Source organism: Stylophora pistillata, chromosome 2, assembly GCF_964205215.1.
Source record: "Stylophora pistillata chromosome 2, jaStyPist1.2, whole genome shotgun sequence".
Classification (NCBI taxonomy): Eukaryota; Metazoa; Cnidaria; class Anthozoa; order Scleractinia; family Pocilloporidae; genus Stylophora; species Stylophora pistillata.
Window position 1 is genome coordinate 24,844,315 of NC_142520.1, and position 19,501 is coordinate 24,863,815.

The 19,501-nt window shown below is 40.3% G+C and overlaps 1 protein-coding gene, 1 long non-coding RNA gene and 2 pseudogenes across 3 annotated transcripts; 3 read left to right on the top strand and 1 right to left on the bottom strand.

The window, feature by feature from the left end:
* Nucleotides 1-1,822: 1,822 nt before the first annotated feature.
* On the top strand, nt 1,823-6,288 carry LOC148737998 (uncharacterized; annotated as a pseudogene). The gene is made up of 2 exons (XR_015997443.1): nt 1,823-4,289; nt 4,673-6,288. The product of XR_015997443.1 is annotated as an uncharacterized LOC148737998 (transcript).
* On the bottom strand, nt 5,364-8,183 carry LOC148737999 (uncharacterized). Its single transcript, XM_088751398.1, has one exon. The coding sequence runs from the start codon at nt 7,997-7,999 to the stop codon at nt 6,380-6,382; it is 1,620 nt and encodes a 539-aa protein (XP_088607524.1). The 5' UTR covers nt 8,000-8,183; the 3' UTR covers nt 5,364-6,379.
* Nucleotides 8,184-9,925: 1,742 nt separating this feature from the next.
* LOC148738000 (uncharacterized) lies at nt 9,926-15,500 on the top strand (annotated as a pseudogene).
* A 196-nt stretch (nt 15,501-15,696) lies between these two features.
* Nucleotides 15,697-18,565, top strand: LOC148738001 (uncharacterized). Its single transcript, XR_015997357.1, has 3 exons — nt 15,697-15,710; nt 17,107-17,217; nt 18,541-18,565. It is a non-coding gene; the product is annotated as an uncharacterized LOC148738001 (long non-coding RNA).
* The last annotated feature ends 936 nt before the right edge of the window (nt 18,566-19,501 follow it).

The following is a 19,501-nucleotide window of genomic DNA, read 5'->3' on the forward strand; positions in this document are numbered from 1 at the left end:
ATATTGGTGATTCTAGCTAGCTCGTATTCAGTTCATTGACTCGCCAAGCACTTCGCCCTTCGTAAGTAACTTTGGGAGTTTAACACAACAGGTACCATCGTGATCAGACTTTGTAGCCTTTGCAAGTGCCTGTTCCAATTTTCTCTTAGACTATGAAAATACATTCGCTCCGACGAAGGGCTAACGCTCGAAACGTCAGCTTTTGTAATCATTACGGTGGCAAATTTACCATTTCAACTTTGGATACAATGAAATATATGAAGTTCATATATTTTGAACTGCGGTATTAGATACGTATGATGCACGATCCTCGCAGTAGATAGCGCTATTTAAGCAATAGCGAAAATCAGACCTGAAAAAAAAAAAAAAAAAAAATCAGGCCTGTACGGGATTCGAACCACTGACCTCTGCGATACTAGTGCAGCGCTCTACCAATTGAGCTAACAAGCCAACTGGGAGCAGGCCGTTAAGTTGATTCGTAATAAACCCGTTAAAGTGATGAATCAGATACAATGAAATATATGAAGTTCATATATTTTGAACTGCGGTATTAGATACGTATGATGCACGATCCTCGCAGTAGATAGCGCTATTTAAGCAATAGCGAAAATCAGACCTGAAAAAAATCATGTCTGTACGGGATTCGAACCACTGACCTCTGCGATACTAGTGCAGCCCTCTACCAATTGAGCTAACAAGCCAACTGGGAGCAGGCCGTTAAGTTGATTCGTAATAAACCCGTGAAAGTGATGAATCAGATACAATGAAATATATGAAGTTCATATATTTTGAACTGCGGTATTAGATACGTATGATGCACGATCCTCGCAGTAGATAGCGCTATTTAAGCAATAGCGAAAATCAGACCTTAAAAAAATCAGGCCTGAAAAAAATCAGGCCAGTTGGCTTGTTAGCTCAATTGGTAGAGCGCTGCACTAGTATCGCAGAGGTCAGTGGTTCGAATCCCGTACAGGCCTGATTTTTTTCAGGTCTGATTTTCGCTATTGCTTAAATAGCGCTATCTACTGCGAGGATCGTGCATCATACGCATTTCAACTTTGTTGATATATCCAAATTATTTCGTTACTCCCACCGACGCAGCCCCAAACAGTTTCTTTCGAAACTATCAGCCTTTATTCATATGAAAATACAGAACATTTTAGGATCTGTTGAAGTTCATTCATTGGCGCAAATGAGGTGACTCGTAACTTAAGATTCTCTCGTATAGCATGAAATTTGCCTAAATTGTCGGTAGCGTCTCATGTTTGTCTTAATATGATAAATTGGCCCCAAATGTGAACATTATGAACAATGCCTGGGGTGGTTTGGTTAATAGAAATCTACAGCAGCCAGAGACCGAGCTGTCAAATACTCCCGCCATATCAATTTGATTCAGCCAACAAAAAACTACGTCATTCCTGTGGTCAGCTCAACCCATGGAATCGACAGTTCTTTTGTTTACGAGCCTACGGAAAAGAATAACTTCTTACAAGAATACAGAAAAACTATTTCTGTATCATAGCTGTGGCTTGTTCCTCGTACGCCTTCTTCACCATTAGAATTTTACATTCTAGACTTGATACGTTCGCTCAGTTCGTCTTTTTTCTCTCTCTTGAGGACTTCAATTTAGTCTGTACTAAAGAATTTGGAGAACTCTTTTTTCTATAAAACGAAAACCTTCACCTTCGGCTGTCACTGATGTCGATACCACAGTTTGAGCTGAAGAAGTTAAACATCTCAAGGGATACTGCAGATAAAATGCACGAGCCGTCCTCTGACGTTGTCGTTCTAAGCAAATAGCCCGGGGGCAATGGCGCTTTATACTAATGACGTCATGAAATTTTAGACCCCCCGCGTGACTCAGACAAACAAACTCCACTTCTTTGAGAGCTACAAGGGAAATGGCGAGTAGTACGCCTCATTCCCTTACAGTTCTGACCGAAGAGGACAGTGTTCCTGGCTCCAAATTTGAAAGAGAACCGGAAGAATACACTGTAGACCAGCTAAAACGGTGGTTAAAATGTAGGGGCTTAAAATTAAGCGGTAAACGAGAAGATCTTGAACAGCGAGTGAGAGTGTGTGAGGAGCGGGAATTATTACACCCTTGATCCGGCAATCGATCATGGAAAATGGTTTGCTGCCAAAGTTCTTCGAGAAAATTCTGATGTAAAGACAAATTCTGGATCGATATCCATTCCGTGTATTCCGTCGACTGGCTGGCGTGTTTTTCCGTCTCAAAACATTCCTTCGCTCTTCAACTATGGGCACGTGCATTACTACGCGCTAGAATCAATCCAAAATGTTTCCGATCATCCTGAAGACATCGAAGATGGGCTGGGGCACATGACGGATAAACCTTTGAAAAATGGAAGAAAGTACGTGGATTCAGGCTTTGTTCACGATATGATGGACACGGTAAACGGCGATCATTATTTAGTGAGGGCTCACGTTTGGCCGTCGATGAGAGCAGAGTTGCCGCACAATGTTGTTGTTGTTTTGTCTGTGAACAGTGGTGCCGTTCTTCATGCCTCTTGTGATCCTTGCAGGGCTTCGTCTTTAGGTCGTTGTAGTCATGTTGTAGCCGTTTTATTTTGTATCCTTGACCATGTTCAGAAACATGGGACAATGTTGAAAACACCTTGCACAAGCCAAGAATGTTCTTGGAATAAAGGAAAGAAGAGAAACAAAAATCCCAGAAGAGTAAGCGATGCGACATATCCAAGCAAGAGGTCCAAGCAAACTTTGTCCGTCATTGAGTTTGATCCGAGGCCTGCCAGATATAGGGAGGTAAACGAGCAGCATATTAATAAATTTTTGAGAAACATTCAAGCTTTGTCTCAAGCTGAAGATACAGGAGTTTCAATGTGGGAAACTCAGCTACAGTTTACCTACAGTGATTACGTACTTGATTGTGAGAGGAAAGAAATGTTGTTAAAGCAAGTTAAACTATTGTACAATAATTTAAAGCCGGAAGCTCTTATGGAAATGCCTGCAACACAGGAGCAGAGCAAATCCGAGAGATGGTTCTGTGAACGCTGGTGCAGGCTGACAGCGTCCAGGTGTCTCAGTGCTTTTAAAGTTGGGAAGCTTGTTAGTGAGTCCCAGCCAAATGCTGCCATTGAAGCGAATAAGTTTATTACCAACCAGATTTGGGGCCTTGCATCTGATCATTTTCAGACATACTGGATGCGTTATGGCCTTGAAAGTGAACCAAAAGCTATAGTGAAGTATGCCACCAAGACAAGAGTATCCCCTACAGGATTTTGGGTGAACCCTGAGTTCCCATTTCTTGGTTGTTCTCCAGACGGCCTTGTTGGAAATGACACTGTTGTAGAGATCAAGGCATTGAAAATCTTTAAACAGTACAGTGTAGAGACAGTTACGTGCAAAAACTCCAGTGCCTAAGAAAATTCTCGGTAGGCAATGCTTTAAAGTAGAAGATGGGAAGTGTGTCCTGAAGCGCACCCATGCGTATTATTACCAGTGTCAACACATCCTTCTTGTGACAGGAAGAAAGTACTGTGATTTTATTCTACATGCAGCAAGTGGTCCTGATTCAGTAGAAAGGATTCCAAGAGATGAGCCTCTCATTAAGAAGATTTTGTGTTGTCTGACAGCATTGTGGATGCTTGTTATTGCCCCTGAGTTCTTTGAAATGCATGTCTCTAGGAATCTCTTGCCATTTGTTTTAGATGAGCCTTCAGAGAGCTTGCATTCCTCCAAACAGTTTCCTTTGGAATCACCTGAATGTGGTGTAATACCTGGAGACCCTACCACATGTACTTCTTCTTTTGAGTCTGTAGAACAATTTGCAGCCACTGAATGCACATCGCCCACTACTATGGATCCTGTAACACCTGCTGCATGTTCACCTGTGTCACCTCCGTCATATCCTGACTTGTGCAGAACCATAGAATCTGAATTGGTTGAAGAGTCTATCCAGCCGAGCTTATACTGCCAAGAAGAAATTGATGCTGCAGAGGCTCTACTCTCAGCCTCCAGTGTTGTTTTCAGTGCTAAAAAATGTGCTTCTGAACAAGACCAGGAGCTGACTGTCTTTCCTTGGGGTGGCCTGACGAGTACTGGGATATCACTTACCAATACTTGTCCCTTGGATAATTGGTTGATGATTTTTCAGGCTCTGACCAAATCACACAAGGTGGAGCTCAGTGACCTTCCAGAGTCAGCTCACATAATAGGGACATCTCTTAAGCTCATAGATGATGGCCTATATGCAGATGCAAAGTTGCTTATCTTGCAGTCTATTCCACAATGGCAGCAACTAAGAGGTACGCATAAACTGTTTTCTTTTTCCTTTTAAAAATTATCATTTAATCAAACACAGACTTCTAGGTCACATTTCAACACAGGTTAGAATTTTAACTTTGGTCAATTCTCTATATTTTCCTTTGTCTCGTAACCTTATTATTCATGGGTTAGGGCTAGGAGAGAAAAGAATTTGAAGGTAAAAAACTTACCTGGATTTTATTTTTACCTCTGACATAAACAATTTGTCATTGAGTATTTTTATAATAGAGCTAACTATTTTCAGTAATAAAAATGTTGGCAAAGATTGGTCAGATAAGAAGAAAAATGTATATTAATAATGATTATGTAATAATAAAAATATTATATTCAATTCAATTTTTGTGTTATATTTTTTATTTTAAAGTTGTTGCTGGTACCCTGGACTTGTATGGCAATGAGAATGACTATTTCTTGATGCTCCTTCGTCCATACCTGACAAGCACCATTACAACAACCTGTTGCCTTACAACTTGTCCGCTGCAAGTACACTCAGTGCAGTCTCTGTCAGTCATCCTTGCACAGCCCTCCAAGCTTACAAGCAGTATTTTTCTGGATGCCCTTGAAGACTGGCAGCAATCACCTGATTCCCAGTGTGGAAGGAACTTTTCTAACAAGCCAGCAGAAGAAATCCCTTTCAATGAGGATGTGACTTTTGATGAACATGGACATGCAGACACCTCATGGCATTGCGTGGGGGTGAGGGTTAGCAGCCGTCGTGTTATGTTGAATTTGAAATCATTTCTTGTTTTTTCAGTTGATTTACTTAGCAGAGGAGGTAATCTTAGATTGTCAAACACGTCACAATCAATGTTTTTGTTTGGGAAATGCTTTACACTGTATGGGGCAACACTGTGGAATGGGGGTCACTACATTTGTACCTTTTATTATAATAATATGTGGTACATGTATGATGGTTTGAGTGAATATAGACAAAAGGGCTCTGGGCTCTGGTCTTCTTCATGTATGTTTCATGAGCCACGGGGATTTTCTTTAAGTTTTTTAATATATTGTAGCTAGGTCCAAGGTAAAGAGAGCATAAATCTGACATTGATTGCTACTCGTATAATTTTGTATTTTATTTTGGAATTCTCTTTAGCCCTGGTTATAGTCAGACTATTGCCCTTACTTTAAAATTTGACGACAAAAGCCTAAGTTTAAAATGAAAAATCTTTGAGAATATTTTAACTTTTCTTGGACTTATAAGCATCTTTACTTTTACAATTCTTTTTCTGGAGTGGGTCCAGTTTAATGAAAGACATAACAAATCATGCTTTAAGGGCCCATGTACACCCAAGTGGCTTTGCACATTTGTGTTGTTGTTTTGAAACACTTTTTTGTCCAATGCAGTGTTTTGATTGGCTGACACATTTGATGGGGTGTTCACTTGTTTTCATGCTTGGCCAAAGTGTGACTCTACACATACTGAAGACAGCAATTTTCAACTACCCGAAAACATTTTTCTGGAGCACAGGGTGTGCAATGCATTTTGGGTGAACATGGGCCTTTAAAAGGACACTTTCTTATAGAAATCATTTTTCTTTGTTGGCTCAGTGTTCGAATCTTGGTTGATGACAGCGACAAAAAATGTACAGTAGTTGGGTAATCGTAATTTGGTTTATTCTCAGTTAAAAGTTAATGTTTTCATGTTTATATCATTGTATTTCTGTCCAGCAAAGTCATTTCAATTTTCCAATGCTTAGACTGAGAAATGGCCATTAGAAACTTTGATATGTTTATATAAAAAAAATTGTCATTGACTTGCATCTTGTGCAGGTGTCAAATTCAAATCAAATACTTATTCCTCCAACATGTACAAATGAAGTTTCTTTGAGTTTTGAAACTTTTTTTAAAAATTAACATCCACATTTTGTGTACAGGTGTAGAAATGTAAATAAGATTTATTTCTCAAAATGTTCTGTTTTATAGAATATAAACATAGCTTGCTGGAAGCAATAGATAATAAAATGAAAATTTACCTTACATCTCAAATTAAATATATTATTATAAGAAGATGACCTGCTATACACATCCATTAGTTAGAGCCTTGTAAACTTAAGTTAAAATATTAAGTCTACTTACAAAGGGTGGCCTGAAAATTGACAAGGCATGCTGCAACTACTTCCATTTGAGTTGCGACAGGAGCAAGAGACAAAGGTATTCTTCTGCTGACTAGTTTGAACTGCTTTAAGCGTTCATTGAAACGCTCTACATGAATCCTAGCTTTTGCAATGCTACGTGTTTCCAATTCCTCTGCAGCACTAAGACTTTTTCTACCTTTTAAAAATGATGGGATTTTTAATTGCACTTGGAGAGGATTTAAGAGATCCTGCACAGTGAAACCACGATCTGCTAAAACCAAGTCATATGGTTTAAGGTGCTTCAAAAGGCCACTTTCCTTGAAGATGCGAACATCATCAATATCACCCTCTAACAAATCAGAAACAAAACATGCTCCACCACAGGGGGTTACAGCAATGAGGCACTTAAATGTGTTGGTGTGCTTATAGGAAGAGAAAGTGTTTCCTTGCCTAGCAAAATTCCTGGAACATTCCACTCTAAATTCAGTACAATCAACAATACAACGTATGTTCTTCATGGTTTTGAATACCTTAGGGAGGAACCTGCTAAATTGGGTTCTCTCTGGAAACATAAAGTTTTGCATGTCTCTAAAAATTACATACATCAACTGAATGTATGTTGTAAAGATCTTTGCAATGTAGGAAAAGTTAATTTTCCTGTTTGGGGTACTAAGAAGAGCTGCAATAGTATTGAGAGTGAAACCCCTCTTCAGTCTTAGAAGGCAAATGAAAAGTTTTCCTCTTGATGAAAAATCAGCTTTTGGCCCAGTTCTTGCATTCTCCGTTGCTGGGCAATCTTTACTTTTCCAGTAGTTGATTGTCTCCAAAGGGCAAACATCGTCAAGAAAATCATGCAAAACTTCAAACTGGGAAGGCCTGAGGCCGGTGAAGTGTTTCATGAGAGCTACATCTTGCACGATATTTTCGTAGGATAAAGTACTCACTATTTTAGGACCCTGTAACTGCGTTGTAGAGACGTCGTTTTTCGAAATCATAGTTTCGACCTTTGCAGACAACTCGTATTTTGAATATATAGTCTGAGAGCCTTGATCAGAAACCAACTTTCTTGAAGGGTTAACGTAACTGTGTGTATCGATCACGGCACAATCCTCATCAACACATTCTTCATCAATAAAACTGCTTTCGTCGACTGTCGGTTCAACTTCTTGTGACTCCTGATCATGATTATCAGAAACTGTAATATCGTTAGATAATTGTTCCTCGTAGTTGTCATCGAATAATTTCTGTTTCTTTGACGCTGGATTTTCTCTTTCTTTCGGTGCTTTTCTCTTGGGAGCACGTGCTCGACTTGCTTGCGCTGGTCTTAAATTTGCCTTCAGTGGATCGGGAAATTCGGCTGTTGGACCTTTTTCGCCAGGCCAGTAAAGAGCACAGATATAAGTGTTTCTTGTTATGTTTTTCTCCGTAAAAAATTCACGCGAACAAGCTACTAGCCAACGCTTGCACTTTGCCATGTCTTGCGAAGGTTTTGGGAAAGGAATAAATACTTTCTTCCCCGATTCCTCTAACTCTTTCAGTGATTTTGGCCATTTATCTGTATATCTTGAGTCTGTCTTGCACTCACCCCAACAACAGTGTTTGGTACCAACCATGCCGCTTCCTTTTAGAACGCTAAGTCGTTTTTTGACGAAATTTTCCGTCGTTTTGTTTCAATTTTACAACTCTCGCTCACACATTTCCTTTAAGCTGGTCGCAATGTTTGTCTGAGTCTGTGTGGGGGGTCTCATAGGCTATCATGTAACAAAATCTATTTTTAGTAATAGTATAAAGCGCTATTAATTGGTAAATGAAATATATAAATCAAAGAACTGATTGGGAATAATGCAAGTTGACTAAAGTTTCCAAATAGCGCGGAGGAAAGTGGTCGGGACGCCAGGCCGAGGAAAGCTTGGATTTGGCTTGGTTTTGTAAATTGGTGAGTTTTAAACTTCAGCATAACTTTAAAGTTTAGACTCAAAGTTCGACCAGAAATAAAAGCTTAACAAACTACTTGGAAAAATAATCGTGGTCAAATCGTTTATCTTGATCATTTTAAACGGTTAGAGAAGGAACTTTACATAGAGTTAAAGATTGAAGAAGAGCAAGTGTTACGTTTTCTTTGCGCCCTAACTGCTTCCAGAGAGCCCCTACCTGTAGATTTTGCGTCTAAAATTTTAGAGTCTGGTAAGAAGTCCCCTGCCACTCTACGAAAGGTAAACAAAGCTATTTCCTAAATTAATGTGACTCTCAATTGTTATTAGTTGGTTTGCAACCAATCTCTGGAGACACAGGTAACAACGGTAAAAGGAACAAATGCTGGTGGACGAACAATAGGAGCTAATGAGATATCTATTGTTCACGTCCACCAACATGGCGGCAATGACGTAACGTGCAAACCACCTATATCTGAACTCTTTAACACAATTTTTTCGTTTGTGAAACGTTGAGCGAAGTTTTGAGTTCTTCAATAAATACACTTTCGCCTATTCTTTGCAAATCCCTTGACTTTGGGCATTTCTGCCTTAAATTTCACAACAGTAACCGATGGAACTCGATGAATAAAAGTCGCATTAAATCCCCTTATGTCTAGCTGGAACGAGTCTCACTGACTTCAGCTTTTCGGTGAAAGAAAAACCGATTTACACACACCATTACAGAAAACAAACAAGCAGACTGACAACTCCAAAGCACACATCTACATTCACTTAGAATTTGACTCTCCGCGACACTTTAAAACGGAGCAGAGGTATATCTCTGAAGATTAACCGTTGTTGGAAATAAACAATACTTTTCGTAAGATCTCCGAGTGTTCATTTTTTTTATGAGAACATCGTCGCATAGTCATTTAACTCATGTGTGTTTGTCATAAAAGTACTGCTGTTTATTCAAACGCGTACTCCTTTTTCCTCTTCAATTGACAAGTGTCACATTATGTATGTATGTATGTATGTATGTATGTATTTACGATACTTAGACAGGCCAGCCCAGTTCAGCTTGAAGCTGGTTTAAATGGGAGCCTGTACATCCCACCATCCCAGCCTAGGGGAGGATATCCATCACACAGTAATATCGTGTGTGTGAAATTAACGTCTCCTACCCCAAACCCTGCAGGAGACGGTACCTCCATTTATTCGTCCCTATCCGAGAAGACTAGAATATCTAACCATTTCTTGATGTTATAGAAAGATAGCAAATTCTTCCCAATTATTTTAAGACCTTGAATATCAACGGCCTCGGGCGGTATCCATGACCTCGGGCACATTTTTTCCCAATACTGACCTCCGGCTGGTCAATAACATATATAACGTTTGCTATAAAGCTCTAATAAATTAAAAAATAGCAGGATTCCCTTGTTAATGATCACTCAGTGTTAATAGTAAAGAACAAGTTTTTTGGATCATATTTGCTCCTTTTTAAGGCTTGAGAAAATTAGTAGGAGTACTTTTGTCATGATCGCTCAGTATCGAAAATGATTATGTTGTATGTTTCTTAGCAATTTATGCTCCAAAGAAAAAGTACCTGGGCTGCGAAAAGTGGAGATGGCAGCTCCAGCGCCCTCACCATTGGCAAGCTCTGCAGAGAAAACAAACGCAGCCAAACTCAGCAGACTTCTTATTGATGGTGGAACAACGGTTCTAAGGAACGTTTTTTATCATTATCACGCCCCCACAGGCCTTGCCACTAATCTCAATTCGCATTTTAAAACTCCTCGCACTCTCTTGCGAAAAAGAATCCTAAAACAGCCGCAATGGGAAAAACTGTTCCCACCGTCTGGGGCTGCACTAGACCCCAGATTATTTGACATTACATTGTTATTCCTTCTTTTCACCGAAATTTGTGGCCTAACCCCTCCATCTTCGGGATGGAATTCAAAGCCACACTCGAGTGATAATTCCTTTGAAGCAAACCTTGCTCGCATCAAGTTCTACCGCAATGAGTTGTATGGTCATGTCACATCCACCAGTGTTAATGAGTCAACTTTTAGCAGTCTTTGGCGTGAGATTAGTTCTGTTCTCATTGCTCTTGGGTTAGATATGGCTGCGATAGATAAATTGAAAGATGAACAATGTGGAGAGGAAGACTATATTAATGCACTTCTAGACTGGGCAGACAGTGAAGAGGATACCAAATCATTACTAGGGTAATCAGTCAAGCCCAAACTGAAGCGCAAGAAACTGTTTCACAGATACTTCAGAACCAACACGAAACTACCAAAATGCTTGAGGAAAACAAGGCAAAACTGGATAACACACACGAAGACACCAGAGAGGGGAATGAAGCATTGCAGGAAGTCAAGCAAGAGATCCAGCAGTTAAGGAGGAAACAGGCAATCGAAAAATCGGATGACATTCTAAAGAATCTAACGAAAGCCGACTTCAAAGGCGATATCGAATATCACTCACAAAGATTCCAAGAAGGAACGCGTGGGTGGATCTTCAGACAAGTTGAACAATGGCTGGATGACAGAAATTTCCAGAACCGAGTAATGGTTATCAGTGGAAATGCTAGAATGGCAAAGTCCGTAATATCTGCTGTCCTTTGCAAACGAATGCAGGAAATAGGGCGCGTGTCTGGGAGCCACTTTTGTTAACATAACAATGTACACTGCAGAAAACCTCAACTGATGCTTCAATCTTTAGCTTTTCACTTGACTCGTACTCTACCAGAATATAAAGAAACCCTGGTGGAACAGTCATCAAGGAATCTTGGTGGGGAACTCAACGGCATGGGTGTTGAAGAATTGTTTGCTTTGCTTTTTAAGAAATCACTCAATGCTGTCAAAGATCCTGGAAGAAACACCCTAATGGTTGTAGATGGCCTGGATGAAAGTGAATATCGCGCGCGCAACGAACTGCTCGATGTAATTAGCAGGCATTTTTGTAAGCTTCCAAAATGGATTTGATTTCTTTTAAAAACCCGACCAGAAATAAAAAATGCTGAGAGCCTGAAGCATTTTCGGCCCATCCAGATTGAAGAAACACAGGAAGAAAACGTGAAAGACATTAGTTTGTTCTATGAACTACGTCTGGGAAGCAAACTTGAGTCACAAAACAAGTGTGTTCTCTTGAATGGACTGGTTGAAAAGGCCCAAGGTGTTTTCTTTTTTGCTTATTTTATTATCATCGGATTTGAAGAGAACATCTCGCTAATTACTATCGAGGAAATAGAGAAGAAATTGCCTCTGGGTATTTCGTCCGTTTATCCTGATCATTTTAAACGGTTAGAAAGGAACTTTGCGCAGAGTTAAAGATTGAAGAAGAGGAAGTGTTGCGTTTCCTTTGCGTCCTAACAGCTTACAGAGAGCCCCTGCCTGTAGCTTTTGTGTCCAAAATTTTAGAGCCTGGTAAGAAGTCCCCTGCTACTCTACGAAAGGTAAACAAAGCAATTTCCTGCATCTCTACTTTGTTGCCAATCCACGAAAACCGACTTCATTTCGTCCATAAATCGGTGAAAGACTGGTTAACAAAAACCTCGTTATATGGTCGACATGAATTTACCTTGGACGATAAAGAAGGCCATGAGATCCTCTTCGACCTTTGCAACGCAGAACTGGACAGTATCAAAGGAAGGGGGCTCCTGAATTCTCAGTTTGGCGTCACGGAACAGTACGCTTTGCAACATGGTGTCCAGCATATGATTGAGCTGAGTGGATTTGGTGATGGTACAACAAACTTCATCTCAGATAACCTGGTGAGATCCTAAATTACAGATTTAGAACTCATCTATTGCAGGTTTTGAGTGAACAACGCCGTTCCTTCAGATGATCTCCAAAGTTTTCAAAAAAATGTTAAACTCAACTCACTGCAAGAGGAAACTCGTTTTCTTTTGAGATGTCTGTCCAAGGTGCTGAGGAAACATTCTTATCTATTTAGTAACTATCCATATGTAATATTCATTGTCTGATCAACGAAGGCTTCTCTGAGCTATCTCACAGAGCAGCATCGGTCCTTGAAATTAAGCTTCCTCGAGTCTCGTACTTTAAACACCTAGACACAGGAGAAGAGCCGGGGGTAGTGCAAGGTCGATTTTACTGTTCGGATAATGTGGCATGCTTTGATTTTTCCCCTAAAATGGATAATATGGTGTGCCAATGCCGAGATGGAACAATTTATTTGTGGTCCCTTCGGACCTGAAGCAAAGAATCGAATGGATACGGCCCTCTCTAATTGAAAGAGTATACGATGCCTTGGCATGTGACTCGGGTATATTAGATGACCAGGGTGCGTACAGTGGTAGATCGGCTGACGTTTTCACCTTTCACCGCTCAGTAGTTTTTGATCCAACTGGCCAATATGTCTTAACCGGATGCCTTCGAAATGTTTACACACTCAATGGAGAATATCGTAAGCTTTCCACCACGTTTGACTGCCAGTTTTCGTATTGTGCGTTTCCCAAAGACAAGAAGAAAATATTAAGAGACTGTTGTCATAATCCCAAGAAACTTTTGCTGTGGAGTATGGAAGATGGCAAAGAGCTGAGTAAGTTTTCTTGGGAAGAAATTATTTGAGCTTTCGCCACTTCCCAAGACGGATCGCTCATCTCGTTTTCTGACATCAGAGGGGGTGTGTTCATTGTTGACGTGGACACACAAAGAAGGCAATTCCTAGCCAAAACTCAACATACCTCATGTTCACTTTTGCAATTCGCCTCAGAAGAGAACATCCTTGTCTATGGTTTTTTATTATTTATGCTACAAGACATTGGATATAGTCGTTATGCTTGGATTCGTGGTGATGAACCTGTTTACAAACTATTGCCAATCCCAACACAAAATCTACTCCCTTTCTCAGCTAGTGTCCCTTCGCTGATTGAGGGAGATGGGTACTTTCATTTATGGCCCATTGAATCAAGGACCTGGATGTTGACAGATTTAAACTCGCAGAATCTAAGGATAAGCTTGGTGGGGGAAGTGCGCGGTGTTTTTCCAAACTTATCGGCAGGATTTTACACCAAGGTAAACGAGGAGACAGCATTTGTCGGGAGCCCATCTTACAAATACATCGCCACAGTGAATATTCGCCACCAAAGAAGAGAAAGTATCAATTCTTCCATACCAGTGGTCAAAGAGGTTGTGTTTTCACCAGAAGGAAACACTCTCGATTCAGTTTGTACGGATGACAGGGCTACTGATATCACCGTTTTCAGACTGTTGAATCAAGTGATTCTGAAGCGCAAGTCGTTCTTCTCTCCGTCACTGTCTCTTCTCCCTGTGCAGATGGGCATTGAAGTATGTTTAGAAAATGAAATACCAGAGCTGTGGAATTTTGAATTGTCCAAGTGTGTACAGCCTCTTACCAAGCTGAACGGTGCCGGAAAAGTCCTTTGTTTATCTCGCGAACTCATAGCCTGTCAGAGGAAGTGTCCTTCGCTAGCACAGGAGGAATGGAAGAATAGTTTCTGTTGTTCCTCTGAAAAAAACAGTCACCAAAGCAGGGTTTTTCAACAGACATGGAGGAGTCTCTCGTTGGTGAGGAGTTCTTAGGTGTGCTTGGCTTTCAAATGATTGTTGTGGATATCTTCAATGTTGTCAGTGAAGAGATTGTTTCATCTCTCCGAACGTGTATCACCATCGAGCACGAAACAAAATTTATCTCTTGCAATCGTCGGGTCAAATGCTCGTCTACTGTTGTGAGGAAATAGACGACGGCTTTTCTGACATAGAAGAATTAAAAGTTAGTTTGAGAAACAACAGCCCCTTCGATATTTTGTGGGAAAGAATCTCTACGAGGTATGACGCAGATCACTTTTCGCCCAGGTTTACCTTTTCGCGCAAAGAAGACTTTGTGGCCACTTGGGGTTCCTTCTTTTCAGGTTATGGTCTACACATCCTCGATGCAAGTTGCGGTAAGACAGTGCTCAAACTGCCTGAAGACTACGATGACATTGTTGACTGCAAATTTACTTGTAACGACGAGTTGCAAGTAAATTTAGTGATGCTAGGATCATTAGAGTCGAAATGTCAGTTGTAGGTGATACCGTTTATGCTATCAGATTACCTGCTCGGACCTTCGATACTCTCGTAACTGTATTCAGAATGAAAAGTTTAGAAATTCTAACAAGAAAGATATTCCCTCTGCTATCGTCTCTCATCCCTATGAAAGAAGGTGTGATCATACGTCTCAAAATAGGGGAGCCGCAGCTGTGGAATTTTGAGTTTTCTGAAATTATTCGTTTTCTTCCCGCACTGACCGGCAATGAAGAGCTTATTCCCATATCAGAAGAATTGGTGGCCTATCGAGGAAAGAAACGCATACAAACGTTGAACGAATCATTCCAGTGGGATCGTTCTGCACAGATTTTAGAGCTTGATGATTATTCAGTTTTAGCATACCATTTCCCTGTTCTCTTTTTAGACAAAGAAATGTGATCAGTTATTCGGACAGCAATACGTCCCATTGTAGTGTTGGCTTAGAGCTGTTGGTTTTGGACGTAATGAATGTTTCCGAAAGTGAATTTCGTCCTCCCGTCACGGCCTGGGGTCCCGGAGATAGATTCACCCATTCAGTGTCGTTCAACAGCCGGGGTCAAGTCTTAGTCTGTACCTACGAAACCATTCCTCTTGAACACACACTTTGGGATGACGAGTTGGTTACCGTCACTTTTTGGAACTACGGCTCTATTGTGTGGAAGAGAAACACAGTGTGGCGCGACCAGTTTATTCGCCCGCAATTCTTGTTTTCACCCAGAGACGACACCGTCGCTGCTTGGAAGTTCTTTGAGGAGGGTTTTGGCCTATACATTCTTAATGCAGATACTGGAAAAACAATAAACACCTTTTTGAAAGACCGCTGTGACATTTCTGACTGTATGTTTGTCGACGATGAATCTATACTTGTATGCTGCGACCAGGATACCTTTCTTCGATTGTTTAGTGTCAGATCAGGGAACCTTGTGATTGTGCTAGATATCGGAGAACGGCCAGTCTGCTTAGGGGCCTGCGTGGATAGCTCTCTCGTGGCCGTTGGTGTAGAGAACAGAATGAAGTTCCTCCGTGTTTGGTTACCAGAGGTAAAAGAAGCCACAAAGAAGAAAGGTAAGAAATGGTTAAATGAAAACCTTTTTGGCGTCGTTTGTGTTTATTTTACCTTTGAGATGCACCCCGTTGGACGCTAGGTAATAAGTTGGACAGTTAAAAAGATCAAGTTGACCACAGTGATCATGAAACGATAAATATAAGTACAATTCGCATTTTTTAAGGTAAATTATCGCAGGTTATTTGCTGTTTCAGGTATATCTAAAGAAAACAACTGATTTCCCTGGCTTTTGGCAACGTATGGAAGTCTTGATGATCCAATGATTATTGAATTCGCTTGCAGTTATCATGTAAGAACAGGAGAAGCAGCTATGGATTTACAATAATACCTTGAAATCAGTATCATAACGAACAGTTTCTTTTAATGTCACAAAAAGCGTTTTACTTTCTACCGTCGCGGATAAAACTCTTTTGAAGAGTGAAACTTGTTACACTTAATCCAATATGTATCCCTAGGTTTGAAATAAAAAAGGGAGTAAAGGGCAACGGAACTTACCTAATGAATGAGAAATTTTACATGCCGAACATAGCTGAGGGTTTATACAAAAGTCTGTGAGGGCTACATTTTGCTCTCCCACTCCGAGCGAAAACCTTAAGAAAAAAGGAAAATAAGAGCGACTTTGTGAATTGTCTGAGTGAAAATCGAAAAATGTGGTACATGGTCGAAAAATTGAAAACCTTCATATTTTGCCCAGATACATGTTATAGTGAACATAGGAACGTTGTAAGGTTTTCTTCCCAGACTTGCTTCTTTACGCTAGAAAATTCTCGTAAACTGAAATGAGCGTCGGAGGTCATAAAATGACAGAAATCAGTGCCCCAAGTAGAGACAAATGAACTTTGCTTATGAAATACACCATAGAAAGCAAGCTCGTATCAATTTTATCAATTTTTATAGGAAGGATTGAGGTATGGTTTAACTCTAAAACGGGACCATTTCATCTAATTTGGATTTGAAAATCCAAATATCGCATTTTGTCGCAAATTTTCAATGATCATTTTCCCCATGTGGTGTAACTCAGAATTGGTTCAGGTTACGCTCATGATAAGTGGAAATAGTGTTGTTTTCGAGGATAAAAAAGTTAGTTCGGGGCTTTTCATTTCCGCACGAACTTTGTGAAAATCGCAACATCGGCATTTACGTCACGACATAATCTAATTAAGCAGCCTCTAGTTGACTCCGGAATTCCAAGCTCATTTTACCAGTTAGCACCGTGTTCGATCAGGAAATCAAATACAATAAGCTAGCCTTACATAGCTAACGACGACAGATTGGTTTCTATCTCTACTTTAGTTTCAGATTCTCGTCCATGTCACACGGCGAAATTCTTAAAAATGTATCACATTCCGTAAACTAGCGGAGGGCGTCCGTTTTTCTTGGCATATTCGAACACATTTGAGTTTTAAGAAAGCTTTCGGGTAATAAAATGAGCTTCATTGTGGACTTGAAAGAGGACAATTCAATCATTAATTAATACCATTAGGTGAAATGTTCTTTGTTGGAGACATTGAAGATGGGAAGCAATCTGATACAAGTGCATATGAAACACAATCAGTCTTCAATCTTGTTCCCATCTTGTAATTTTACGGTCACGAATATCCCTGAATAAGGTTTTTAACAAACATATCAATGTGATCATTTTTCTTATCAGTAAGTCATCGCTGTGACACTTGTTAACTTTGCAGCGGGGATCTCATGCAGAATTGAATGTAACTGAGTGGAAAGGATCAAAAGTCAGAGTAAAGACAAAACAGAGGCAAAGTACAAAATGAGTGACATGGGAGAAGAATACAAAGGTGAACTAGAACTGAGGATAAATGTTGAATGAAGGGTGTGCTATTTGAAATCACTAATATAAACAAAGAATCTTAGCTGAGTTAAGATAGTTTTTCCCGGATTGAGAGTTTTAGTTACAAAACTCATGGAAATGGAAATCAATCTTTCAGGCGTTGGTTGGGCTGGAAACTGTTCGCAAACTAAAACAACTGTGTCGAGAAAAAGGTTATACCTTTGATACTTCAGCTGATGTTACATTCGCTAATGTCGTGCCGCAAATCATTTCTGAACAGCTAAAGGCTGTCAGATTTAATTTTAGATCGAGCGCCAATTGTTAACACACCCTCCAGCAATCGGAATAGATCACCTGTTCCGGGCATCACTGTTCTTTAGCCGTTGGATGAAGGAGAAGGTCACAAAGATGCGGTGCATTCTAGAAAGGTTATCCAGCCATGCTAAAGGAATAACACGCCAGGCTGAACCCAGAATTAGTAAGGCATTTTTTAGAACAGTTTTCCAGCCAACCTGTTTTTCAGGTTTTCTTTTCTAAAAATTATTATTTCGAGGAAGTTTTCCAAACTGTTGCTGAGCGTCGGTCCAGTCAAACTGCTGAAATGGCACGTGCACAGCACGTACGTTGTTCAAGATCTTCTTTAAATTTGTGGTTTGCTTGCAGAGACTTCATGAGGTAGCCTTCTTTGTTACCTATGGTGTGCTAGGGAAGACAAATAAGCAGTTGTCACAAAGAATAACTTCTTACTAACTCAGCGCGAGGGCCGCACTGAGGATTATCGGCCCGAAATCGTGGCTGTAGGGAACGAGTGCAGCAAGGTCCGTATACGACTGAGGGCCAATGTTCCCCAATACAGCTCGAGCCAGTGATTTTACTAGAAGGTCGAGACAGCAGAAAGCAAATCGTTATCTTTACTAGGTATGTTATTATATGGCACTCGGGGAAACATTTTTCAGTATTTGATTTTTAATTTTCTGGCTTTCGCGAACAAAAATGCACGGCTTGTGATCGTTTCCGTGGAACGGTCCGTAAGGCAAAATCCCGACCAAGTAAGAACTGATCAGAACGCTCGGATTTACCACAAGACTGTTGTGCCATATAGTAAGCTGTTGTAACCTTCACGCTCGAGGTATTTCCATCGAAATTTTATTTTCTCACTGAGTTTTTTTGTTTGAAAATACATGTCCTTGCAATCTTTTTACCTCGTGCCTACGTTTATCTGCTCAAAATTAATTGTAGAGGAGTCACCCGTCTTCTTTTATGTAGGCCTGGTCGTTAACTCAATCGAATTATTTTTGCTTAGCATACTAATTGACAATTTTGTTTTTAGATTTTGACGTTCAAAAAATGTTGAATCTGTGTCAATGACGTTATACACCGATTAATTCACAGCTTCATATCTGGGGCAACCCACAGGCTTTTGGATGTCGTCCTTTGAACCTTACCAAGGTGGGGAAGGGAACTTGAACTTTAAGGGTCAATTCCTTCCAGTGGAATACTGGTAGTTTACCTTTTAATATGGCGGTACTTAAAGCGAATGGCTAATGAAAATCGTTAACCGTAAAAAATTTAGCATTAGGCGTACAAAGTGGCCGAAATTTTAACCGTTAGCCGTGAAAGGGTCTACAAGGTGTAGGTTTTGAAGCTTGAATATTCAAATCAATTGCTGGTCAATAAGCAGAAAGTCACGGTCGCTGATGTTGCCTTTTACAACAGATGTGATAGTCAAATGAGGGTTCCTATGGGAAGACGGCTTTCACGGCTAACGGTTAAAATTTCGGCCACTTTGTACGCCTAATGCTAAATTTTTTACGGTTAACGATTTTCATGATTGACGGTTAAAGTTTGTCAATTTTTTACGCCTAACGGCTGATTTCTTTCCGTTCTACGGCTAACGGTTAACTTTATTGAGATCCACTAAAATCTGGTACTTAGGTAGAGCATTTGAACATGATTTTTGGCCAAGGCGACGGGAACCAGTCTTCAAAAGTTAAAATTCCTGAGGGGAGGTGATGCTGAAGCCGGTAACGGGTTTCAATTCATCAACGCATTATTGTTTTCTTCTAGCATAATAATTTTAGTGTCCCTTCGTCTAACGATGCCATCTGTTTGATAATCACCGAAAAAAACCGTGCCACAGTGTCTTTATTCACTCACAACTGAGTCTAATTATTTTCACTTAAAAACAGTTATCAAAAGGGTTTTCAACGGGGTGGGGGTGAGTCCTCCTACAGTCTTATCTCTGCTTTTCAGTAAGACACTCTTCCAAGGTAACGTATTCTATATTATTA